This window comes from Gloeophyllum trabeum, assembly GCF_000344685.1.
Source record: "Gloeophyllum trabeum ATCC 11539 unplaced genomic scaffold GLOTRscaffold_00014, whole genome shotgun sequence".
NCBI lineage: Eukaryota > Fungi > Basidiomycota > Agaricomycetes > Gloeophyllales > Gloeophyllaceae > Gloeophyllum > Gloeophyllum trabeum.
The window spans coordinates 879,418-905,316 of record NW_006920423.1 but is presented as its reverse complement, the minus strand read 5'-3'; the positions used below and the strand labels follow the sequence as shown (position 1 = coordinate 905,316).

Below are 25,899 nucleotides of genomic sequence, written 5' to 3'. Positions count from 1 at the left end.
CACTAAGAAAGCGATAGAAATTTGACACATCAAAATAATATGATGGCAATGTAATTGGCGTTTACTTAATACGGCTGGGTCCAGTTATTTTTAGTGACGCGGCCGGAGGGGTCGGAGGTCACATGATATTCTTCTCGAAAAGGTAATATTTGGTCGTGTTTACGCGGGGGCGCAATAGCAAAGACGATGTCCCGCTCTTGCCGTTCACCATATACGGTCAAGCACCAAATAGTGTCAAATAAATCGCGTAGATCTTGAAACGATCGCAGGAAACCTGCGAACGGCCGGGGGGTCCAAGACCCACTACCTACGGTAGCGGGAATCGCACGGGCTTCAAAGCTACGAGCAGAAACAAACACGCGCATGCGCCCGTATCGTGGAGATAAAAGTGTGCCGTTAAGTTTTGGTCGAGTTACCCTACTAGTAAGCTTACTCGCTTCGGGAGATGGTGGTACTACCTGGCTCCGAGAGCCAGTGTACTGCCAGTGTGTGACCACGGGGCGCACGACTTGGGATTTACAAACTACCGTTGCAAGGATTCTCTGCGCAATCCACTGCCATGTGAATCGTAGCTCGGTGGAACAAAGAGGGCTACACAGCCTGGCCGACGGATAACTCTACTATACGCAACGTAGTGGGGTGCATGATCTTGCCCAAAGCGACTAGAGCCACCAAGGCGGTAGGGAACAGTGCCTGGCCCGACGCCGTGAGCAAATTCTTTGATCAGACTACAACGCACGCACCGCCGCCAAGCTTGGGAGAAGGGCAAGATTCTCGTGGGCGGGTTAGTTAACGCCTCGGCTATAAGGATAGAAGATGTGCGTACCACACCCGCGCGGAGGAAGCTGAGCCCGAGCATGAGCCACGTACAGAGCGTATAGGCCATCCCCGATTCTATTCTGTTGACGTCTCTCCAGTTGGGACGGATGCCAGAAGAACGGTCATAGCGGCTGGACCCACATCAGTAGGGCAACTCTCCTGAATCCGCGCCCCCTTTCGACGTTCGCATGCTCCCCCACTCCTCTGTTTATCCGTAGAATCCGTCCGGCTATGTGTCAGATGCACATCAACCTTCTGGTCCTGACTGCATGGCAGGGAGTTTTGTGGCTTACATATGAGCGCTGTTGCGACCAAAGCACTCAGGGATGACGACCCACTGAAGATAAAGGTTAGGCGGACTATCGTAGCCCAAAGCGCTGCTCCTTGCTGTGCCGCTGTGGCATCCTGTGCTACGCCAGGCCAGTAATCCAATGCAGACTTTTGGAAGATGAAGTACAACAGCGCACAGTACGATCCTGATCTGGATGTTGAATCGCATTCATACCGAAAGACATGTTAATCAACACCCACCAAGGCTGACCAGATATGTCAGGCAGGGAAACATGATAGCCGTGTATTTCCGCCCCCATATCATATAGCAACGCCATATCTGCCGGGCCGTAAATAGTTAGATCACCATATCTGCATGCCATAAGAGCATTGAAGGCACCGTACCAACAGCGCATCGCCAATGAGACTGGATCAGACGCCCTCGAGGTCAACATGTACAGTACGTCAACGGGCAGCAAGACATACCTGTTACCCAACATCAAAGGGGCCTGGATGGATGCGATTAGCAGGGGAAGATAAGAGGCTTTCCTGTCTTCGGCGAGTGCCAGACCTCCCATTGACAGGAGGACGAATGCGAAATTCAGAGCGACGGCTGCCGTGGATAAACAGTAGAGCAGAATTATCACCATCAGCAGGCGGCTATTTGTCGAGTTCTTGTCTTCTCGGCGAGACAATAAAATATACGAGGACGTCGCGAAAACCGCAGTGTATGCTCCTAAAAGGGAGAAAACATCAATGATGCCCTCAGTACAGCCGAGAAGTAGTACTCGTAGAGAGTACGCATATGGATACTCACCAAAGGCGATACTGGAGAGCTGGATATAGTCAATTACGTGAGGCGGTCCGGGGAAGGGTGCTTGATAACTCACTCCTAACCACAAAATTTCGAGCTGAGAAGTACAGAACGTCAACCCTTAAAGATATGCGCAGGATTCGAACGCTCTACCTGGGGGACCGATAGTCTGCCCATGGGTGTCTACGACTTCGCACGAGGTCAGACACACGCTCCAAGGTCTATGAGCAATGGACAGAGGGAAGGTATTATAAGAAGTATCCTGCATACCTGCTAACCATGCGAAGGAATATAGACAGAGCCATTGTCTTAGATTATCGCAGGGCACTGAGACCTGCAACGCCTACCATCTGTGGATCCGTCGCAAGCAGTAGGTTGTGGCGTAAAGGCGAGAACTTCCTGCTTGTGTGCGTGCGGCCAAGCCTTGGCTTTCACCACTCGGCCATACGACTCGCACGTCAAGCCCCTTGATCTGCGTGAGTCGCGGATATCAATGCGCACTGGTACGAGTCGCCGAAAGAACATATGCATTACCATGGATATAGGACGGACGATATCCCGTCGATGTGATCGCATGAGTTGCCTCAGCCAACTCAACACGGGGCAAGTAGTATCAGAATGCAGGCGCTTGATTGGCCGAAAGAGGGCTGCTTCAAGTTCATGCTCAATTGAACATTTTCGCATAGAGTGGTTTCAATATGCTGAACCTTAGTTGGGTGTGCAACGACTCCGAATCGGAGGGGGTGGCGTTCCTGCGTGAAGTCAACTGCCAATGTTCCTTACGAGTATGTACTATCAATGTCCCCGAGCTCCAATAACTCAATAACTGCGCCACCGTCCCTCCATATGCGCGAGCTCGGGGGTCTCACCAAGGCATCGGCGAACCTATCGGTCACAGGAGAATGCGTGTCACTTACCCTTCGCATATTTCCCTTCACTGAAAAGCGCTGGGAAGAGCCATTGGACGAAAGCGTTAGGGCTTGGTAAAAGAAGGAATGGACATGTATCGTGTCATCGCAAATGTGTGCATATACACACGCATACACCTACCAAACTGGCAGTCAGACGCGTACAGAAACCAGAAAAGACAATGCAAACGTGGATCCAGCTCACCTACTGTAACATCAGAAGAAGGGAGATACAACACACCGAAAGATATCAGTACAGCTACGACGACCCGCCCTTGCCTCCCTCATCCTTCTTTCTCCGCCGCTCAAACCCCTTCCTCTCCGGCCCCTTCGGGTTTCTCACCACCTGCACCTGAAGACTGGCCTTCTCCCCACCCTCTTTCTTGCTCTTCTCCTCCCCCTCCCCCTCCCCTTCCTTTTCCTGCGATCCAAATATCCGCTCCCTCGCCTCTCGATACGACCTCTCCCTCTCTTCCAACGTCTGCGCGCTGCCACTCACACCTGTGCCCGTGCCCGCTGGCGACCCACTGGGATTTAAAGTCGCCGAAGGCCGCTTGAGAATTTTCAGCGTCGGCTGGATGGCTTCCAGCGGCGGCAGGGAGGTCGACGCAGTGGAGCTCTGCGCGGGGAGGATCGTCGGCATGGGCGGCTTCTTGTTCCTACATCCCAGTCGATCAGCGACGGTGAAGGGGGGAGGAGAGGAGAGCGGAGGGGGCATACGCGGCCTCCCAGACGGCCCTGCTGTCCTCCTCGTCGGAGTCGGTGTCCGCGTCCCAGTCGTCCGGGACGGAGGCTGGGGTTGCGCGGGGCAGGCGGGGCGCAGTCGAGGTCTGTTTCGTAAGTAATTGGTCAGTCTGGGACTAGAGACACACGTCGATCAGTCGTACGGAGGGCTGGTCCCAGGGATCGGGCGTTGCTGCTGCCGCCATTTTGCAGGACCGGGAGGGGAGGGGAGGAGGCTGGGGTAGGCTGAGAAGCGGTAAATCGTGTCAAGATTTAGGCTCGGGCTTATCGCTGATGGTGGACGTCTGGCAGATAAGATAAGATCTTTCTGCCTATAAATTACAATTTCGGCTCGTGAAGGCTTTGTTCACGTTCTCTTTCGCTACACTCGTACGCCTCTATGTACGCTCTCGGCCTTCCACTCAAATTCCCCCCCTCTACTGCACCAAGAATTTAACCTGGAACAGCTTTCGGTTGTTGTGGTCTTTATCCCTTTCCGGAGCTAGTGCAACTCATCATGCCACACTCAGTGCCATTCCTGCTGCCCAGGTACCATAAGCAGCGTTATTTAGGGCGCCAACCTGCAAGCTGGAGCTTCATTGACAAGTTGGCGGTTTCAGTGACTCTGCCGTTGCTACCCGCTGATTCATCCGAAGAGCTCAATAATCCGCATTCACCTCATTTACCATTCCTCTGCACACTGAGTTTCATACGCGAGGCAGACTGTTATTGAGGACAGGCGTAAGCACAAGATCCTACCGTCTTAACGGAGCACGAATGTAAGCCACCAGATGTACTTCCTCCCTCCCTCTGCGCCACTTATTTCGGGAGACTGCCGTCGCTTCGAAGGATTGTGAGTCTATAGCTGGCCAGATCCATCGAGGAATGCATTAGCGTCATTACCGTACAGCGGGAAACTAGACTGAAGGGATGTGAGATATTGTACAGTCCACGTAGCCAATTCGAATGGATATCGACTACGCGGCTAGAGAGTATCTCAGCGGTGCTTTCTTCATTTAACCCCCATTAGTACCTCCGTCATCCATGCGGGAGATTAGATGACGAAGCAGTTGAAGGGGTACGTCCGGGTAATTTCACCTTCGCCGACATCAGGATCTCTGAGGCTGGTCGAGGGAGACTAGCCTGACATAGGAGGTCGCTAGAGAAGAGCACACACCGAGCTTCCTTTCACAGGCAGTGAACGGTTGAACACCGGGCTTTTCTAAATGATCTTATTTCTTCTGCGCCGCGCACAATCATAGCAGTAGCCTCCACGGGTTCGTGGTAAAGAGGAAGTGGGTGCGAATCTGAGCATCATAGCAGCAGATTCAGCTTCGCACCGCAGTCAGGATCGCTCTCGCCCGGTCGGACCCTCGACTAGCATGTCGTTACCACCGGCACCGTTAGTTACCACCTTACCACCCTTCCTGAGTCCTGACAAAGGGATGCGGCGCTCTTTGCAGGATGATGATTATTCCATCATGCGCCCCCACCCGGCCCTCGAGCCCTTTTTTATGTACGTACCTGCCCACTTCAAGCAGTGAAGAACCACGCTTTGGGTGGATATTTTGCGGCAATGTACAGTCCATCATCAGAGCCGCGCTATCACGGCCCTGCGCAACAAAATCTCTGTATCAGTGATCTCCCTGCTTGATGTCCGTATCCAACAGTACACATACCTGTTATATGCTACACAGCAGCCTGTACATTTCGGAAATTACAACATGGCGGCGCGATATTGGAGTCTCGAATGTTTCCGCGACGTGCACCACGACGCGCCTGACCACGGAAGCAAACCCTGAGAGCACGGAAAGCCTAAATATATCATGTCCGAGCGCTGCGAGAGACGACATCGGCAGAGCAAAGTGTACTGTGCACGGGCCAGGGAGCGCTCCGGACGTGGTCGAGGACCGAGCAGTGATGCTGTTTTCCATGCCGGCTGCGACCGACCGCGCTTGGCACCGTCTCCTCTTTCCCCGTCCTTTATAAGTTCTTTACGTCTCACCACCACCTCCGCTCTTTTTCCAAACCCTCACCCTCACCGTCCGACACAGTGACGACGATGGCCCCCGTGCAAGTTAAGAAGATCTGCTGCAGTACGTTTGACGCGTCCATAACATTCAGTCGGAACTGATTGACACGACACGTCGCGTTTGCAGTTGGTGCAGGCTATGTCGGTGAGCGCCCAGTGATTCGCATTCCACCTTCAGAGTCATGACACGTGCGGCATATATGCAAAGGTGGCCCGACGTGCGCCGTCATCGCGCTCAAGTGCCCCGACATCACCGTGACCATCGTCGACCTCAACCAGGCGCGCATCAACGCGTGGAACAGCGCGGACTTTGACCTGCCCATCTACGAGCCCGGCCTCGAGGACGTCGTCCGCCAGGCGCGCGGCCGGAACCTCTTCTTCTCGACGGACGTGGACAAGGGCATCAAGGAGGCGGACCTGATTTTCGTCAGTGTCAATACCCCGACGAAGAAGGCGGGTGTTGGCGCAGGATTCGCGGCTGATCTGAAGTGAGTGTTGCTTTCACGCTTTGAGAACTGCATTTTGTTTGGGGTGCAGTATTTCTGCGTTCCGCCGATTCTTTGCGAGGCACTTGCTATGCGCTTTTCGAAGTCGTTCGACTTTGCACCTCCCTAGGCTGTTTCTCTGCCCATACAACGATATATTCCAATATTATGTACATTCTCTCAAAACGAAAGACATGATCGTGGGCAATGCCGAAATCAATCTAAAACTCCGAAGGACCTTCTAATCCCATTAACCCGCATATATGCGCCGTCCCCTGTTCATCTGCTCATACTAACCCTGCCCTTCCAGCTACGTCGAGCTCGCGACGCGTCGCATCGCGGCCATCGCCGAGTCCTCCAAGATCGTCGTGGAGAAGTCGACTGTTCCCTGCCGCACCGCCGAGTCGATGCGCACGATCCTCGAGGCCAACTCGAAACCGAACTGCAAATTCCAGATCCTGTCCAACCCTGAGTTCCTCGCCGAGGGCACCGCGATTCAGGATCTGCTGAGCCCGGACCGCGTACTCATCGGGTCGCTGCAGACGCCCGAGGGCAAGGACGCGTGCGCGAGCCTCGCGGACGTGTATGCGCACTGGGTGCCGTGAGTCCTGGCTCTTCCTTCTCTAGTCGTAGCGAGGGCTAAAATACGCGCCTAAAGTAAGGATCGCATCCTCACTGTCGGCCTCTGGTCCTCGGAGCTCTCGAAGCTCGCCGCGAACGCGATGCTCGCGCAGCGCATCTCGTCCATCAACGCGCTCTCCGCGATCTGCGAGGCGACCGGTGCGAACATCGACGAGGTCGCACACGCGGTTGGGCGCGACTCGCGCGTCGGGTCCAAGTTCCTGCGCGCGTCCGTCGGCTTCGGCGGGTCCTGCTTCCAGAAGGACATCCTCAACCTCGTGTACCTGAGCGAGAGCCTGCACCTGCCCGAGGTCGCAGCGTATTGGCGACAAGTGGTAGAGATGAACGAGTATCAGAAGAGGAGGTTCAGTAAGAGGGTCGTGGACACGCTGTTCAATACCATTACTGGCAAGGTGAGTAGCATTTCTAGTCACGTGTTGATAGGGGTTTCTTATGCGTTCGTTCGTAGCGCATCGCTGTGCTGGGCTTCGCGTTCAAGGCGGACACTGGTGACACTCGCGAGTCGGCGGCTATCAGCCTCGTCCGCGACTTTGTCGCCGAGCGCGCGCTCGTGAATATCTACGACCCCAAGGTCCCGCACGAGCAGATCTGGCTCGACCTTGCCGAGGCCATGCCTACAACTCCCAGCGCCACCAGTAAGCTCCTCCGCCCTACCATCTCTACGATACGCAAACTCACACATCCGCACACGAATCTCCAGTCCAGAAGCAAGTCACGCTGTCTCCCTCGGCTCTCGAGGCATGCAAGAACGCTGAGGCGGTCGTGATCGCGACCGAGTGGAAGGAGTTCAAGACAATTGACTGGGAGACGGTGTACGCGGGGATGAACAAGCCCGCGTTTGTCTTTGACGGCAGGATGATCGTCGACGTCGAGAAGCTCCGGAACATCGGGTTCAAGGTTAGTCGGTATTCGTCATACTCTGCCTCGCATTATGCTGACTGAATTCATTACAGGTGACTGTCATCGGACGGGGCGAGCGTCTCTGAGAAGTACAGCACTTCATCAGCATATTCAGCTTGGACTGTAGGACTTTCTTGGTGGGCGTTTCGTATTTCCCTCCTCCACTCTTTGTAGTATCGACGAGCGATTAACTCTAGACCTGTATACCTCCCTTAATAAACATTAGACGTTTGCCTGGTCATCACGTATCTACGACGTCAGCAGGGGCAGATGTAGATGGGGATGAACTGATTATCGATAAATGAAAATCGGTGGAGTGTGCCTGGCGATAAAGTCAAGATAAAGTAGATCAAATCTGAAACTGGCCAGGGATTTGCAGCCGCACACCACATGCCCCTCTGCCCAATAACCTGGCGGAAATGTAACCCTAACCCAGATTGAAATCGGGAGTAGGAACGAGGATTAGCGAGACACAGGGGCATGGGTACCGGTGGGGTATTGGGGGGAAGGTGAAAGAAAGATTAGGATTACTGCACGATGCCACAACACAGATGACTACAGGATACAAACATGCCCGAAACTACTTCTGGTCCAAGTTGAAAGTATAATACAGCTGCAAGCAAATACACATTATGGGTTTGATGGCGGAAGGTTATCTGGCGACGGCGACGATGAGCTCGCGAATTCATAATAAAATAGAGATGGTGCACTCACTAAACATGTGGTACTGGTCGTGCAGGTACATAGGAGACTGCTGGCTATGAGTGTTGGTCGGGGTATGTTGCTGCTGGTGATGGTGTGGCTGGGACAATTCAGGCAGGACGGGCACGTAGCTCGTCGAACTAAGTTGCCCCATTGTGGAATAGTCGTTCCAAAACTGGGGGTATCGCCCATTGCCATGGCCATCGTGCTGTTGCTGCCCGCGACCCATCGTCGGGGGCACGCGCTCGTCAACTAGGCCCGTGCTGTATTGCTGGGGCAGCACAGACGTCGACAGTGTACCCGAGAACGATAAGCCGCTGTCCCCACTCCAACGGTCGAAGGGGCTGAAATAGGCCATGTTATCGTTGGAGGGCATATCCACGCCCGAAGGATACCCTAGGGGACTGGACGGACTATAGCTCTGGCGCAGAGCAGACTCCACCATGGGCAGGTGGCCGGGCTCGATGGATTCACCCTCGTCATGCGGGCGTTTATGCCGCAGGTAAGACGAGTACTCCACTTGAGGGTGACCGCCATCGCTAGCCCATGCCCTCGACCCGTGAATCAGTTCTCGAGCCCGAGCTGCGCTGGGCCAAACCACCCCCATTTTCTCGAGAGCGTCGGCAAGCTTTTGAAGGCCCTTGCGAGCCTGCGGGTCATTCGGATACGCCGTCACTGGAAGAGAGTCAGTCGCCTACTGTGGAACGCAATTCGGAGGGCTTACGAGTCGTAACGTGCATGATGCTGGCCGTGAATATATAATAGCATAAAAAGACCGAGGACCGTTTGATACAATAATTCGTTAGATAGACGGAGACTAGGACACGACTGTCAGCGTCACGCGGACCATTCAGACCCTTCCGTACATACCAATCGACGTGATATAATTGGCGGCGCGTACACACATGTCGTAATTTTTCTGTGAGATCGCACGCACATCCACCTCTTCCTGGTGGTCCGAGGCGGGGGATCTATATGACGAACAGACTGTCAAGCAATATTCAACAGGATAAAGCACTTTGTCACTCACTTGTTTCGCGTCTCGGTGAGATGCCGTATGCTATTTGACGTGACTATGAGCGAGGGTCCTCGGATACGAGGAGTTTTCAGACTCACAAAGGACGATGGAGGAGCAGCCCGGTGCACCAGTATTGCATGTGCAGCGTCAAAATATGTGGCAAGGGTACGGGAGTCTTGGACGACGCTGGATCATATCGCAGGTGCTCAGGGAGCTCCAGGTACCATTTGTCCAATTCTTTCTCCAGTCGCTGAGCCTCTGCATAGCGACCTGGTTTCGGCCGAATGGGGTAGATCATCTGAACAACGTTGCTCAAGATAATTGCTGTGCCAGTCAATAATGAATATTAGAGCAGATGATACGCCGGAGGAACTCACATAGCCTAGCAGTAGCGTTGAAGCATGATATGACACGGCCTGGCGCAGCGATGGTCAGGGGAGGAAGAGGCTCTCCCTCGTCTCGGACGAAAGGCTCTGACGAATGTGGCTTCCACTCTTCGAGCTCCTCCATCTCTTCTTCGCTTGGCAGACCATTGTCAAAGTCGCCCCCAAAGATAGCAAGTGGCCGACCTACGATACAAACACTATTTAGCAAAGACATTGCCAGATTAAGATGTACAGACACTCACCGATATACGTCGAGACATACTTATCCATGATAATGCACGCATACCAGATCCGCTTGCGTTCCTGCAGCTCCCAGTTCCCGAAAAGCGTGCCGACGCTCTTCTGCCACTTATCCGCGCTCTTGTGCATACCCAGGTCCTGGGCCATCCTCACCGCCATGCCGATGTAGAGCCACGCCTGTGCCATGGCACCGATGCCCACCTCGCGGTAGCCCATGAGCAACAGCGCCTGCACGGTGGTCGGACGCGAGCTCGCGTACGTGCAATCGAGGATTTGCTTCGCCTGCTCAAGGTAGTCGTCGCCCGCGGGCCACATGGCGCCCTGAGGGGGCGGCGGGGAGTCTGAATTAGGCGAGTAGCGCGCGGCGATGGAGAACATCGCGAACAGGAGAAGTGCGGGGACTGTCCGCCGGCGTCTGCTATAAGGCGAGGTGCGCACAGGGGAGGACGTGTCAGAGCCTTGTGTCTGGGGAGAGTCCATATGGCTTGGTGCATGCCTCATTAGGATGTTGTACGTGGAGACGAAAAGGAGACACGTACTGGTTCTTGAAGTCCTCCAGGAATTTCTTCTTGTGGATAATCGGGAGCGCGGTATGCACGTACGTGAAGTATAGATCAAGAAGGTGCTCCTGTGTCGCGACGTCCGGCAAGCGCGTCATGAACTCTTCCTCCTGCTTCGTCGGGAGGCGGTTATCCGGCAGCGGCGGCCACACGCGCGAGCTCGGGAATTTCCTAATCACGCACCCAAAATCAACATCCCTAGCCCCACACAACCCACATATAAAGCACATACCATATCCCGCCCTCGCTCCGCCCGTCCGAGCGCTCCTTGACGCCCAGCAAATGCAGCCCGCTCACCTTCGAATGGTAGCGCACCTCCTCGTGCTCGTTCAAACTAAGCTGCCCGACCGCGTCCGCGAGCCCCTCCTCGTCGTCGCTCTCGTCGAGCTGGCTCGGGCTGCCCATGTCGCCGTACGCCTCGGGCGAGGGCGACGACAGCGACGCGGGCGAGCGCGAGCGCCGGCGCTGCCGCCGGTCGTCGACGGGCGAGGTCGTGCTCGTGCGCTGCTGCGACGCGCTGGTGGGTGGGAAGAGGGTGAGTGAGGGCCGCTTGTCGCGCTCGTCGCGCAGGCTCGACTCGTCGAACGAGGCGGAATGGCCGTGCCCGTGGCCGCCCCCGCGACCCAGCGCGTGCAGCTTGGCGGTGACCTGGTCCTGCCATTCGTTTGACGGACTGGAAGAAGCACGCAGTAAATTAATTGTTAAGTGGTCGAGACAGGTTGCAGGGCTGAAATACTTACTGCGTGGAGCGCAGGGCCTCCTGCATCGCCTGCTGCTCCCCGTTCGTCGGCTGCTCCCCCGACGGCGGCCGAGTGGCGTGTCGGGTGCGATTCGCACCGCCCGCAGCTGGGTCGGCGCCGCGTCGCCGGCCCTTCGTACCGTATGGGGAGTTGTCGACACGGTTAATAATTTCCTTGGCCAGCGGGTCCTATGATTGCAAGGTTCGTCAATATTGGTCACGCAGACACGTGAGCGGGAGGAGGCGACGCACGACCGAGGATAGATCATCGAGTAGAGTACGCGCGCGCGAGTCGGTGGAGCTTAGGAGGATGCCGACCAGCGCCTCTGTCTGGTGTAGCCGCGCCTCGATAGCGTCGATATACCCCTTTGGTGGCCCGCGTTTGCGCGAGGGGCCGAGGAACGTGCATGCTGTCAGTAGTAACAATCACGTACCATATCCACAGACGAAAGCACCAAGTCATCACAGAATAAAACAAATGTCAATTCCCCGTAGACGAGGAAATTTCTCTGAGCACTCACGAGTGTTGAGCAAGACACAATTCTTGCACGGCTCGTTCTCGCCTACGCGCTCACATTTGCATTTGGACTTGCGGCACTGGTCGCAAGCTGGGGATAGTACAACGATCAGAGGTTAAACGGTTTAGCCGGAGAAGAGAAGGCTGGCCAACCAGCACGCTAGTTGATGGCAATGCGTGGACCAGGCTAGGGCAGCAGCACGAAGACCTTGGATGCATCTGGACTCACCAGAATGCTATTTTACAGCATCCCTCGCTGTCTGGTACGAGCACTCACCGCTGCAAGGGATACTACCTCCACATAGACATTACGGGATTATTCTTCCGCTGACTGCCCTGGCCTCGCCCCCGCACTGCCAATGCCACAAAAGAGAGATACCGCACCTTTACTGCTCCGCCGCCTGATCTGCTTCTCCTCCGCCTTCTTCTGCGCGGCAGTCTGTGGCATGGAGGGCTCTGGGAGCTCCGAGAGCTCGTCTCCGTCCTCGTACTCGTCCGGAAAGGACATGCCGCGGCCGTCGTGCAGCGCGGGGAGGTCGTAGTGGTGCATGTTGTACGAGGACGAAGAGGGACCGCCCCAGTGATTCGACATGAAGTTGAAGGACGTGTGGTGGGAATTATGGTGGTGGGAGCCGAAGCGGAAGAGGTGCGGGGCGGACTGGGAGTGCGACTGTGGCTGGTGGGGCGGTGCGTAGTGGTGGCTGCTGAAGGTAAAGTGCGGGTGTGGCGAGGGGGGAAGGTCGGGCGAGTCTGTGGACTCTACCTTGACCACGAACGGGCGCGAATGCTGGGATGTGTCGAGGCGTTCAACGCCGTGGTTGTTGTAGTGGTTCGCGAACATGTGCGAGGAGGCATGGTGCGGGTATGCCATGGGAAGTATCGCCATGCACAAAGGAGCAGTCGCGCAGAAAGGAACAAACAAGCAAGCAAGCAGTAAGCACGGGCGAATACGCAAAAGGGGAAACGAGATGTAACGTACGGAGGCCTTAATAGCTGAGGGTTACCGGCGCAAAATATCCCAAAATTCTGGAAATCGGGTTTCGGGCGGCGGCTCCGGCAGTGTGTGGCTGCTGTCGTCAGCCCGCGCCAGGAAACAGCGCGTCGATTGCGGGCCTTGCGTTGGAGTCGCCGAGGAGCGTCTCTGCAGAGTGCGCGTTTCAACCGTCTCAGTGTTGACCCCGCTCGGCCTGGGATCCCGCGGCTCGGCACGCCTCCCGCCCCGTTCGGCCGTCTCCGGATTTTCTGGCGGTCCTTCGGGCGGCGCTGCGTCGGCGTCGGCGTCGGCGCGTCTGTCGGTGCTGCTCGCCGTCGCGCTCGTCGTCGCCGCTGCCGTCGACGTTCTGCCCGCACTATCCCCGCCCCGCCCCCCTCCCTCGTCGACGCTTTCGCAGGCGCTGCGCTGACTCAGCCCTCCCATAACAAGAAGCGTTCCCTTCTCTCGCCCCATGACCACGCGCGGCGCGCGTCGTGACCGCGGCACCCGCCGACAAACTTTCCCTGTCGTGGGCGCCCCCTTCGCGGCGCCCAGTCCGTCCAGCAAGTTTTCGCCTTCATCAGAAACTCTCCACCGAATCTTCTCCTCGCGAAAGCGGTCGGTGTCGTGATTGCTGCGCTAGCGCGGCCATTGTACGTACATACATACACTTTCGATCTCTCGAAAATGCCACTTTCGACTCGCCTCGCTCGCTATTTTACTGGATCATTCCAAGAAGTAAGTCCAAGCCCACCGCGTGTGCGCTAGCCTCCATGCGTCGTTCTCGCTGTTTCTCCCAACGTTATGCACGGTGTTCCGTAGCATTCCCGGCCCACCGTCTCGCTATCCGAGCCCAACCGAGCGCCCCCTCGTCGTAGCAGCATGCTACACCATCTACGCCCCTTATCTGATTACGGCGGAAGTTGCGGATGTTTTACTATAACGTTACATCTCTGCCGATCTTTCTTACAGAGGTCATATTGCATGACGGGAACCTCTACGATTGTTTGAAGTTCCTGTAGAATGAACTTTTTCTTTGACCAGCGTGGACACTTCCGACATAAGCCTAATCGGACGAGGTATTTCCATATTCGCTCAAAGCTGATTATCTTTACCGACCTCATCCAATCCTCCCCAACCACAACCCCCGCCTCCCCAACGAGAATTATCTCGTCAGTTAGTCATGCCCACCGCCCACCCCTTCCGACGGATCGCCTCGTCGCGAACCTTCGTCTGACAATGACAGGACACGCGAGCGCACCTCTTCTGTGCCTCCGAGTGGAACGCACGACGCAAGCCTTCCGCTCCGCAGCACAGGACCAGATCCCCTAATCGCGGGGGATCTCGCCCTGTCGATCGTCTTCGCCGTGCACGGTCCTTTTCGTCATCGCCATCCCCGCCCTCCATTCCACTTTCCGGTTTTAGATTCCTCGATAAAAAAGAGATGGATACTGGATGGAGAGCTCGAGAACATAAAATTGCACGACCAGAACGTGTGGATCCCAAATTTTCGACGAAAGATCTCCTCAATGCACGGCTCTTCCTCGTGCCACCCCTTTCCTCTTGGACATGGGGAAGCCCGAAGCGGATCGCGTAAGCCAGCCTCGGTACCGGTAACCCTGACACCCGGTAAGAAAGAGGTCGATCTGGTCGATCCAGATTCGCGCTGGCCCCAAACGCGAACGATCGATTGAAATCTGCTGTGGCTTCACCTGCGTGGTATGGAAGGCAGGCCAATGACGTTTTTCAGCAACAAGTGCGCGTTGAATTGAGTCCTCATCATTCTCTAGCTGCGGTCTAAGACGAAGGGTACGGTGTACCGTACCGTAGTGTACATGCCCACAGCGAAACTGGCGGCAATTTTCTGCACCCTACGAAATTTACATGCACTAGAATTGTGGCGTCTGGCGTCACAAATGAAGCCGGTCACGACGCCACATCCGATAAATCCGAACCCTACATATAGCCTTAGTATTGAGTACGGCTCGAGACATAATCCCCGCTGACATGGAGGCGTAGGCCGTGATAACTGACAGGCCCTCTGTGTCAATGGCAGGCACGACCGCGGCAGTTTCAACTTTATAGTTGCCGGTGCTAGTTTGTAAGTAAGGGCTCGAGGAAGCGAGTGATCGTGCCAGTGACATGTACAGACTGCACCCGATCGTCGAAATCAAAGTCACAGTGGAGGAGCGTCCAGAGCTTCCTGCCATGTCGATCGCTGGATGTCCTCATAAGACGGTATAGTCCTTTGCCGCTTACGCGCGCTCGACTGCGTACGTGCGCCGTCGTTGGTAAAGGGAGTGTCGAGGACTGGAGGAGGGGCAGGGACACGCTGTAAAATCCGCCGTATTGGAACACCTCGACGTCCGACATGGGAGACGCGTACGTGGAAGTACCGTTCCAATCAAAGCCCATGGAATCGCAAGAGCAATAACACCCGCCAGGACCGACCAGGGTCGAGCCGCAGCTAGCGTTCAATACCACCTGCCTTGGAACGACCGAAATCGGATTCTGAATAGCGGGTAGTATCTGAAACTTGCAGCGCGGGACCTTCATCTCCGAGGCACTTTCATGGAGTGTGTATCCCACGCACCATCAATGATCATTGCCAGCCTGACACCCGCCCTGGATACAATATGCCTGAGTAGGGAGATGGCACATCACTGTATACAGTCACGGAAAGGCCATGTGTGTCGCAGTCAGGTTTCTAACATTCGAGACGGCGTCGGGGATCATGGACTTGACTCCCAGTAGAAAGGTAGCCTGAGAAGTGGATGCCTGACTCACCGACGGCACTGGACCAGACTCGCAGGACTAATCAAGCCCTTAGTTGAGCCATCGAAGGCTCCGAAATGAAATGCAGAGATTCGAGGCTGGGCGGAGAAATTTGCTGACCCACGGTGTATCACGGACCCTCTACTGGCCTCGGCTCGGGTGACTGGAATGCTCTCCGATGGCACCTGAAATAGAACGTACCTCGAGTATAATTTTGAGAACGGACGCGTTCACTTTGGTGGACACCGCAGAGGCAAAGCTATAGATAAGTACGGCACCTCGATAAGGGACATTTTCTTCCATGGCTGAGCATAGTCCTCGGGTACCGCAGACTATTCTCAGACCGATGCAAGAGGTCACTCGAGTTAAGAAGCCATAGTGTGATAGTTGAGAAGAGACTTATGGTGGCGACGTCTTGAGAGATGATGCATCCAGTAAATAGATATGGCTTCGCAGGATCGAGAAAGTCCATGCTCCGGCTCGGGGAAGAGAAGAGAACCAGAGGCTCACGACAGCGAGGGAATGCATGATGTCCTCAGTAACCTAACACAGTGTATCAAACAAGGAGGAATCCTCAAGTCGTCAGTGGCAGACTGTAGCATGCAATTGGAGTGCAATTTACGATGCCTTTTTACCACAGAACATACCGCTCACATGTACTCATAACACACCATGAAATCAGAGTATATGGGTGGAGTGGTAAAGCATGTCTACTTACATTGATGGTAAACTGGTGGACAGAGTCAAGGAAATCAATATGCAGGCAGTACGATAGAACAATACTCTGCAGATTTGAATATAACGAGCCAAAGACCAAGGCGACAAAGCTGTGGTATCGAATACACAATATATCGGCTGTTTCGATCAGTGCCACAGTAACAAGCAATATTCAGAGTTTCCGCATCGACTGCTGGGCCTGAGGAAGAGTTGGTGCCACAGCCAAACCAGTGAGAGGAACAGATGGAGGTACAATATGAAGATCGCGTGCCTTGCGGTCTTACAATGCCGTTAATGTTCTCGAGAAACGTGGAAGACTGGTGGGACGGTTTGACCAGTTCTTCTCCAGCGAGCAGTGCCAGTAGGCATCAGAAATGATTCGCATGTGGTTGTTGTGCTGCCCCTCGGAGAGCTCGGGTCCAAGCAAGCTTGAGGGCAATTTTGCGGTTGTTCTGCAACTTATGATATCACCGGACAGGGTACATACCAACCAATCTTCCATAGTAACTGAAGGCATCCTGTTTTTGCTTTGGAAAATGTCAAGATGTTTAGACATGGATAGGTCTCGTCTTCGCACTCGGGTATCAAAATTTGACCCTGCATCACGAAACACCAAATTCTATAGTGGTTTACCCCCGGATACATAGTCCTCCATAGGTCTATAGAGGTCGGATAGGTCAACATAGACAGGGGGAAACCAAAATAGGGAGTCATAGGTGAGGTGCGTTTCCTGATGTGATGAAGCGTGTAAGTGAGGTCAAGACCAGTTCAAGATCGTACCACGGCCAATGGTACATTCCTCTTGTGACCCATTGACGGGATCCTACCAACGGCACGTACGATGAAGGAGTATGTTGCAGTCGTATGTCGCGATCGCCCTCCACAATACTGCATGATTTCGATCTATTCGGCAGTCACACGTCACAGGAGTACCTGCCGAAGACACTTCGGGAGTTACACTCTTTTGGGCCTAACAAAAGATTGTACGGTAGGGATATACAAAAGATTGGCTTTTGTAAATGATTTCGGGGCTCCCAAAAGATAATCTTTATCGAGAATTTCGAAGCTTGTAATATATATTATCAGCAGTATTATCTTTGTAGGATACATCATAATTAGATCTTTCATATTCCCTTCTAACACTGGAGGATTTGTAATCTTTAGGGCCGGGCAAAAGGTTGTATGAAAGGGAATTGCCAGCCAATCAGAGCCCGCAGAATACCCTTTCATACAACCTTTTTCCCGGCCCTAAAGATTACAAATCCTCCAGTGTTAGAAGGGAATATGAAAGATTTAATTATGATGTATCCAACAAAGATAATACTGCTGAAAATATATATTACAAGCTTCGAAATTCTCGATCAAGATTATCTTTTGTGAGCTCCGAAATCATTTACAAAAGCCAATCTTTCATATATCCCTACCATACAATCTTTTGCTAGGCCCAAAAGAGTGTAACTCCCGAAGTGAGACGAAATCTGGTGTTTGTCACCGGTCACAGGGCCTCTGGGATCGTGGGATTTAGGACTTACTGTATATGGTATCAGAAGCTGGCCTGCGGGCTGCAGCACCACTTTGCACCATATATAGAGAACATCCAGCTGACTGGGAAGTTCACCCGCCGAAAGCATTCGCGAACGAGTTCAGTGAACCTGTTAGCCACATGAGGGGAGGCCACACCGTGGTCTGGGCCGGGGCGTATGCCACATGGCAATCTTACTTAGCAGAAAAGACAGCAAGAACTGGGCAAATCAACCATAGGTACGAACGTTGATAAGCCTCCACGATCGTCTGACCCCTGAAATCGTGGAATCAATGCTTCCTCCACACCCTACAGAATCTATTTGACACGTCTCTCACACGCCACTAGGATGCGACTGGCTAACAATAATGGTTCGATTTAAATCTGGGCATTCTAACATCCTCGAGGCAAGCGCGAATCTCTACGAGGATTTAGCTCTGAGGTCAGGCGCTCCGGAGTGGCTCAAGAAGCAACTTCGACATGAATTACCTCTGGCGGCCATGGGCACCTGTCTAGTTGTGGGTCGTCCTAACGCCCGGCTTCCAGTACTTCCTCCCCTTTGCCCCCGTCAAATTACCGAGCTTGCAGATGTAAATCTGTGACCATGAGGCCAGCATCAGTCAGCGAGCAGCCAGAGTTAATTTGCACGTGACCGGCATGCTGCGCAACGTGATGGGAAGGCTCAGGATAAACACTAATGTGTCAGGACAACCTCTAAGGGCTAGGATGAGCATATGGAGGGGCTAGGGAGTCGTATGGTGCGTGGTATAGCGGCGGATGGGTGCTGAGCAGTCAAGGAAGTTGCGGTGAGTATTTGTTATTTATCTCTGAGCAGTTGTAGGGTCATTGCTGTAGTATAAAATGTGCAATAGAAAGTAAAGTAAAAAAACAAGTTTGATCTACCCCATCTCAGCGTATCAGGGTTACCATCTCAGCAACCCTCAAAGTTCAAAAGCATCGAACTTAGTGTTTTACGAATGATCCAAGCTTTGCCAGTAGGCCTGACTCATCAATTGAATTATCTCCGCCATCGAAATATTAAATCCCGTGAGTATTACATAGTGAAATAAAATTAACCAAGTCTCTCTAGCAATTTCTATCCTGCGAGCACGATCCTACGCTAGGTGTTGGTGCTTGCGACCTTTGTTTGTTTTCAATTCTCCAGAGATAAATACTCCAGAGCTTCGATACATGTTTGTTTCAGGTGTCAAGGCCTTGTTTTATTTTTCTAGGTCTTCCTACAGACTACCCGACGTCGTCTTACTCCTCCTTTCCCCCTTGAACTACTTTATACCCCTCAGTCATCTCAGACCGCCTCCACCCATACTGCTGGGTGTGTTATGTTATTTTCCCTTGGTCTTTGGTGGTTGTTGTGTGTCAGTGCCTATCAATGTATTACTTTGCCGCATTGCTGGATGGTGTACATTAATATGCAGCATAGTTTTAATGAATTTACTCGACCCAATATCAATGACTAACTATGCTCATGGTGGCATGACACTGCCAGTAGTACACTGTTACCAGTGGCATGAGTTGGGGGGAGAGGGGAGGCGTGCATCCAAATAAATATTAGGATGCTCAAGCTGGCACAAACAGCTCTGATTACTTACCACATTTTCTGTCAATCACCCGACGAGTTCGATCTCACAAATACCACAGACAAGCACTATTATAATGGATTTGATAGTTTAACAGTTTTGAATGCATTCTATCATAAGCAGGGGGCCTGATAAGGATGCATCTGTGTGGCCAGAGCCACAAAACACCACCAGGTGCACCATGTAGTGGCTTGCATGTGCCTCTGATGTTCGTGTTCATGGTTCGCGAACATGTTTGGTGGTGTGACCTCCCAGTGGAGTCGACTTTCTGCCTATATAGTAAGCTGCCAAAATGATGAATCGGTCAGATGAGTCACATGTCACACCACCTGCCGAATAGATTGAAATGGTACAGTACTGCTCTTGGAAACCTTGTCTTCTGATGATTCTTTGCACTGCACGATGCAATTAGAGTCATTCCTGTGTCCTTGAAACAAGATAAATCTTGATGCCTTCAACTGCAGCATGTCCTACCTTGACCTCTGATTAAAATTCATACTATAATGCTTCATATGCTGTAGATTAATGTGGTGTATTTTGTTGTGCCCCAAACTACACACCTCCTGTTGTATTCACCTGTCAAGGCAGTTTCATTCAAGTGCCTGAAATGATATCACACATCAGCATTAGCCTGGCTCTCCTATGTGCCAAATACAGTTGTTTGTCAGTACTTGAATGGATAATCCTCCAATTCTGGCTGTCGCAATGACCATGTATGGTGCGTTGATATGCACAGACACACAACAATCACCAAGGACCAAAAGCAATAAACCTAAACCCCGTGATATGGGTGAAGGCGGTCCGAGACAACTGAAGGGTATTTAATAGTTCGAGGGGGAAAGGAGGAGTAAGACGCCGTAGGGTAGTCCGTAGGAAGACCTAGAAAAATAAAACAAAAACCTTGACGCCTGAAACAAACACTAATGGACGCTCCGGAGTATTTATCTCTGGAAAGTCGCAAACCACGGAACCGAGTGTAGGTTTGGGCCCACGGGAGTAGGAAATGCTAGAAAGACTTGGTTTAATTTTATGTCGCTATGTGAGACTCACCGGAGCTAATTGAATCGATGGCGGAGATAATTCACTTGACGAGTCAGGCCTATTGGCAAAGCTAGGGTCGGTTATAATTTGCTAAGTTCGACGCTTTTGAACTTCTTGGGTCGCTGAGATTGTAACGCTAAGTCTCTGAGATGGTGAAGTCGAAACTTGTTTTTCTGTACGCTACTTTGTACAATTTATACTACAGGAATGGCTTTGCAACTGTCCAGAGATAAATAACAAATAAACGCTGCTACCCACAGGATTGCTCAGCACTTGCCAATACCATACACCATGTGACTCTCTTGCACTCCCACTTGCTCGTCCCAGCCCCTAGAGGTCGCCTCGACGCTCCGCCACCTGCCCTAAGTGGTCCCATCACTCCGCGCGATGTGCCAGTCACGTGCTAATTACCTCCGGCCACTTGCTGACTGATGCTGGCCTCATGGTGACTCATATGTGTCCGCACCTTCCGTAGTTTGATGGAAACAAGAGGGAGTGAGTGTTGGAGGTTGGGCATGAAGATGTCACCCCTCGACAGAAGCGTCCGCGGGCCCCGGAGCTAATTCATCTAGAAGTCGCATTGGTTAAGTCACTCCGGAGCTCCTGTCCGTGGAGATAAATCACGGAATGGGTCCATGTACACCTCGAGGATGCTAGGAAGTCCGGAGCTAGATAGAACAATTCTTTAGAGCCCATAGAAGCCTAGAGGCGTGTGAGCGCTGTGGCGAATAAGCTCCGGAGGGCTTGTACGATGTGCTGAGTCCGCGTTTTCGGGGGTCAGATGATCCTGAAGCGTATCAACGAGATCATCAGTTTCTGCAGAAAGGATCAGTAAAGCCGAATCACAACTCATGAACTGTTGTGTATGCTTTCCACTGCCAGTGCCAATCATCACTCCGGGAGGTTTGGGGTGTAGCAAATGGTTATATGAAAGGCTATAGGTTATCTTTAGTAATTCATTGGGTTGGCGTGAAAATATAGTATACATATACAGTGAACTGAAAAATATTGCACCACCCTTGCAATGACTTGTATCTCAGCAACAGTTGCATATTTCTCTTTGGTACAAAATGTAAACTTCTAGCACTATTTTCCCTCTACACGAATGGTAGTATTACCAGAACATTATGTTGTCTTGTGGCTGAAAAGGAGGTCAACTACAATGGGGACTGTTTCCAAACTATGTGTAAATCTTCCTAGTGAAGTGAGATCTAATTCGCTCTCCACTTTACATTGCTAGATAGAGCTCAAAGACTACTACAATGGTCATCTTTATGCCAAATGCAATTGTTCATGAGTTATGGCTCAAATATATGTCGGAAAGGGGATGTGCATTACATAAGCAGTTCACTGTGTAAATAGATTCGAAATAAAATAAAAAAGTATCTCGGCTATTACCTTCCCAAATGGATTAAAATATTGTCTTTCATACACACAACAATTCCAGTGGATGTCCATCACAGGTCCAGATAGCTGGGTCATGTAAGCATGACATAAATGTCTAGGAGTTGGTAATACCTTTCGTACAACCTTTCTCCCTCGGCAATGGCAAAAGAATGTACAGTGCATTGCATAAGAAACTGAACATCGCATTTCCGCGCGCGTTGTTTGTCCGCGCCAAAATATACCTCTTCGGGTATCAGCAAATGTGCGGCAAAGACCCATCGAGAGAGATGGTAGCTAGGCATACAGTTGGGGGCAGAGTATTATGATTTACAGCCCTTAGTGTAGTTGTAGAATATACATTTCATGCATTTCCTGAAGTCTTTCGGGGCATCTGCGAGTCCCTGCCCAACAAATGGTCCCGCAAGAGGCCTTCCGGACCTACCCGAAAAGGGAATATTTGGCGCGAACAAACAACGCGCGCGGAAATGCGATGTTCAGTTTCTTATGCAAGGCACTGTAACTCCCGATTGACTCCCGAAGTGGCATGTAGAGTTCAATTACATCACGTGACCAGAACGCGTCGTTCGGAGTCGTAAATTCAATATTCTTTGAACCAAACGTAAACATCTCATAATCGCCATTGACGACGAGCAGCAACGATGGAGAATATGTAAGGCTGCCGCTTGCTAGCGTACCTTTGCTCATTGTTGTTGTTGCAGGCGACGACGACTTGCAGGCTCTGGCCTTTATCCCGAGCTTCCAAAACCCGCCACAAACGTGTCGCCGGCACAAACAATAATTGTGAGTGGAAGTAGCTTGTGTTTTAAAGCAGCAATTTGACAGGAAACCAAGTCTGTGTCTTCCGCGTCTTCATCGTCGACGGCTTCAACTTCGTCCAGAGACTCAGGATCTCCTGTTCCCAAGCGGATGTCTCAGCGTGTGATAGACTCGGACTCGGAGACAGAGTCGGATGGCGTGGAGTACGTTAGGTTTCCCGAACCACAGTACGCTCTACACTGGGACTATAGCATCGTACCTAATCACCTGCATTAGACTTGCTGTCAAGAAAGGCGGCAGACTGGTCGTCGAAAGTGACTCTGAAGACGAGGTACAGACAGTCGCTACCAACACGACCAAATCAACGGCAGCGCACGCCATCCTCATGCCCGTACCACAACCGTATATTTCTGCCTCCCAGGCTAACCCGCCCGCCAACAACCCCGTATGGGAAACCTTCGACGTACCCGAGGAAAGGTACCTCTACGAGCCCAAGAAGACGGCCGAGCAGGCGGAGAAGGACATTCGCGCCCTATGCGAAGACACACTCGCCCAAGGCGAGGACGTGGAGATCGACATGTCGCTCGCGAAGGTGCCCGGGTTCAAGGAGAGCGTGACGCTGCTGCCGCACCAGATCATAGGGCGGACGTGGATGGCGGAGCGAGAGCAAGGGAAGGGCAGAGGCGGTATCTTGGCGGACGACATGGGGTGAGTGCCTCCGAGGTGGGGAAGGATTTAGGACTGATGTTCGTGCTTGCAGGCTGGGAAAGACAATACAGATGCTGACGAGAATTGTGGAAGGGAGACCGACGAAGACGGATAAGAAAGAGGGCTGGGCGGCCCCGACGCTGTAAGTGCCAAGCCAACCTTGCCTCCACACGTCAGCTTAGTCGGTTACAGCGTCGTTTGCCCACTCGCGCTGGTGGCCCAATGGAAGAGCGAGGCTGCCAAGATCACGGACGGCCTCCGTGTCATCGAGCACCACGGTCCCAAGCGCGCGACAAACCCCGAGGAGCTGAAGCGCGCGCACATCGTCGTCACCACGTACCAGATCGTCGCGCAGGAGTACCAGGTGTACCAGAGCGACCCGAAGAACGCGGCGGGCGGCAGCAGCGATGACGACTCCGACGATTTTGGCGGCACTCTGCTCAAGAAGAAGCCGAAGACACGGGCCAAGAAGAAGGCAGAGGCCAAGAATGCGCTGTTCCGTGTTAGGTGGTGGAGGATTGTCCTAGGTTCTGCTCTGCCCTTATTCTTGGCGTGCGTCCTAGCTGACCTTTGATTTCGATAGACGAGGCACATAATATTAAGAATCGCAAGGCGAAGATGTCTATGGCCTGCCATGCCTTGGACGGGAAGTACAAGTGGTGTCTAACGGGTACTCCGCTGTATGTATACATTTTCATCCAAATGCTGCTTGTCTTCTCATGAGGTATTATAGTCAAAACAGCGTGGAGGAGCTTTACTCTTTGCTCAAGTTCCTCGAGATACGGCCCCTGAACGATTGGGAGACGTTCAACGAGAAGATTGCGAAGCCAGTCAAATCCGGCCGGTCCGCCCTCCCGATGAAACGACTTCATGTAAGTTTCTTCCATGGATTCGCATGGATTAACTGTATCTCACACTCCGGGCAGGTGGTCCTTGCTGCGATTATGCTGCGCAGGAAGAAGGACACGTTCCTGAACGGCAAACCACTTTTGGAGCTACCCGCTCGGAAGGTGGAAGTGGTGTCGTGTGCATTTGACGTGGAGGAGCGCGCATTCTATAACGCCGTCGAGGAGAAAGTACGGAGCTCGTTCGAGAAACTCGCGCGGGCGGGTGATCTGCAGAAGAGTTACACCACTATCTTGGTGCTACTTCTGCGCCTTCGGCAAGGTGAGCTGTATGGCCGCGCGCAAGCTGCGTCATGAGCTCAGTATTATTTCTAGCCTGTGACCATCCTGCTTTGATAAACAAAGATTACCGGGCGGATGAGGAGGCTATCGAGCCAAGGGAAGCAAAGAACGACGATGAGGATGACGACGACTTGGCCAAGGCATTCGGAGCCATGAACGTCACCAACCGACCGAAATGTCAAATGTGCCGTACAGAGTAAGTTGCGTGGCTTGACGTAGTCTGAGCTCAGCTAATGAGAGTTGCAGCTTGGACTCGTCGAACATGTCAGACGAAGACGGAAGTTACTGTATTGCTTGCGCAGACCTCGCACGAAAAGCTCGGCGCAAGTCGACTGTCACGGGGCCGCTCGGTTTGCCGCAGGACTCAGCTAAAATCCGGAAGATCGTCGAGCTCTTGCGTGAGATCGACGATAGGTCAGACGGCACAGAGAAGACTATCATATTCTCGCAATTCACGTCGATGCTTGACCTGATCGAACCCTTCTTGAAGGCCGAGGGTTTCCGTTTCGTCCGATGTGAGTCATCGATGCTCGACCACATCCCATTCACGCTAACTAGGTGTCCTCCAGATGATGGTTCTATGACCAAGGACAAACGAGATGCCGCACTAGAGAAACTGAAGAGTGATAGCAAGACAACTATCATTTTGATTTCCTTCAAGGCGGGGAGTACAGGTGGGTACCTCATTTCAAGTCGCTGGGTAACCGCTGACGACTGGTGATGACAGGCTTGAACCTGACTGCATGCAACAACGTCATTCTGACTGACCTGTGGTGGAATCCGGCATTAGAAGTAGGTTCTCGTCCTAGAGGACTTTGGTAATCCGGTTCTTACTGTTCTGCCAGGATCAAGCCTTTGACCGGGCTCATCGATTTGGTCAAAAACGCGATGTTTCCATCTTCAAGCTTACGATAGAGGACACCGTCGAACAACGCATACTCGAGGTCCGCATCTAGTTATAGATGTTAGCTGTGCCACCGAGCCTTACTGAACGATTCTTTTCGTACAGCTGCAAGAGAAGAAGCGTGCCCTAGCGGATGCAGCCCTTGCTGGGAACAAGCTCAAGTCGGCCAAACTTGGTCTCGACGACCTCGTGGCTCTTTTCCGCGCTGACGACCGGGATGACGAAGAAGTAGACGACTAGAACGAATGATACATCTCTCGAACATTGTTCTTGGCATATTTCTACTGCTCCCTTATGCAGTCGCTGTTTTCTCGCATATATCTACTGTATGATCTGTTACTCACGATACATTGACGATGGAATGGAAATCGGATTGGCTTGACGACCTTAGCAAACATTGGATCATATACCTATGTGTCAATCGGCATCTTCTCCGCCGTCCAGGCGGGCAAATGTTGCTTGTGTCCATCCATAGCATCTCCGAAGGCGAGCACCGATCCTATACGGACCTGAACTCAGTGTAACCCTACCAACGCAGCTGCTCGGCGCACCATTT

General features: G+C 52.7%; 5 protein-coding genes across 5 annotated transcripts; 2 read left to right on the top strand and 3 right to left on the bottom strand.

Annotated features, from left to right (window-relative positions):
- Positions 1-2,862: 2,862 nt before the first annotated feature.
- On the bottom strand, positions 2,863-3,740 carry GLOTRDRAFT_140866 (uncharacterized protein; the record flags this gene model as incomplete). The annotated part of the gene is made up of 4 exons (XM_007871633.1): positions 2,863-2,949; positions 3,017-3,470; positions 3,532-3,641; positions 3,699-3,740. The coding sequence occupies 3 exons, from the start codon at positions 3,738-3,740 to the stop codon at positions 3,071-3,073; spliced, it is 552 nt and encodes a 183-aa protein (XP_007869824.1). The 3' UTR covers positions 2,863-2,949; positions 3,017-3,070.
- Positions 3,741-5,484: 1,744 nt separating this feature from the next.
- On the top strand, positions 5,485-7,878 carry GLOTRDRAFT_80967 (UDP-glucose/GDP-mannose dehydrogenase). Its single transcript, XM_007871632.1, has 8 exons — positions 5,485-5,630; positions 5,694-5,711; positions 5,775-6,054; positions 6,362-6,652; positions 6,710-7,085; positions 7,142-7,328; positions 7,394-7,590; positions 7,647-7,878. The coding sequence occupies exons 1-8, from the start codon at positions 5,597-5,599 to the stop codon at positions 7,677-7,679; spliced, it is 1,416 nt and encodes a 471-aa protein (XP_007869823.1). The 5' UTR covers positions 5,485-5,596; the 3' UTR covers positions 7,680-7,878.
- A 216-nt stretch (positions 7,879-8,094) lies between these two features.
- GLOTRDRAFT_65551 (uncharacterized protein) lies at positions 8,095-12,385 on the bottom strand. Its single transcript, XM_007871631.1, has 14 exons — positions 12,140-12,385; positions 11,760-11,846; positions 11,494-11,648; positions 11,240-11,427; positions 10,732-11,172; positions 10,479-10,670; positions 9,942-10,423; positions 9,691-9,882; positions 9,412-9,637; positions 9,326-9,355; positions 9,166-9,266; positions 9,020-9,112; positions 8,308-8,970; positions 8,095-8,249 (listed from the first exon to the last, which is right to left on the bottom strand). The coding sequence occupies exons 1-14, from the start codon at positions 12,345-12,347 to the stop codon at positions 8,224-8,226; spliced, it is 3,084 nt and encodes a 1,027-aa protein (XP_007869822.1). The 5' UTR covers positions 12,348-12,385; the 3' UTR covers positions 8,095-8,223.
- A 370-nt stretch (positions 12,386-12,755) lies between these two features.
- Positions 12,756-15,101, bottom strand: GLOTRDRAFT_132756 (uncharacterized protein; the record flags this gene model as incomplete). The annotated part of the gene is made up of 2 exons (XM_007871630.1): positions 12,756-13,367; positions 15,006-15,101. 2 exons carry the CDS (start codon positions 15,099-15,101, stop codon positions 12,756-12,758), a joined length of 708 nt encoding a protein of 235 aa, XP_007869821.1.
- Positions 15,102-21,937: 6,836 nt separating this feature from the next.
- On the top strand, positions 21,938-25,832 carry GLOTRDRAFT_117854 (uncharacterized protein; the record flags this gene model as incomplete). Its single annotated transcript, XM_007871629.1, has 15 exons — positions 21,938-22,029; positions 22,487-22,568; positions 22,611-22,771; positions 22,860-23,252; positions 23,305-23,394; positions 23,445-23,779; positions 23,836-23,932; positions 23,986-24,124; positions 24,179-24,419; positions 24,473-24,635; positions 24,686-24,954; positions 25,009-25,113; positions 25,167-25,231; positions 25,285-25,383; positions 25,449-25,832. 15 exons carry the CDS (start codon positions 21,938-21,940, stop codon positions 25,581-25,583), a joined length of 2,466 nt encoding a protein of 821 aa, XP_007869820.1. The 3' UTR covers positions 25,584-25,832.
- Between the last annotated feature and the right edge of the window lie 67 nt (positions 25,833-25,899).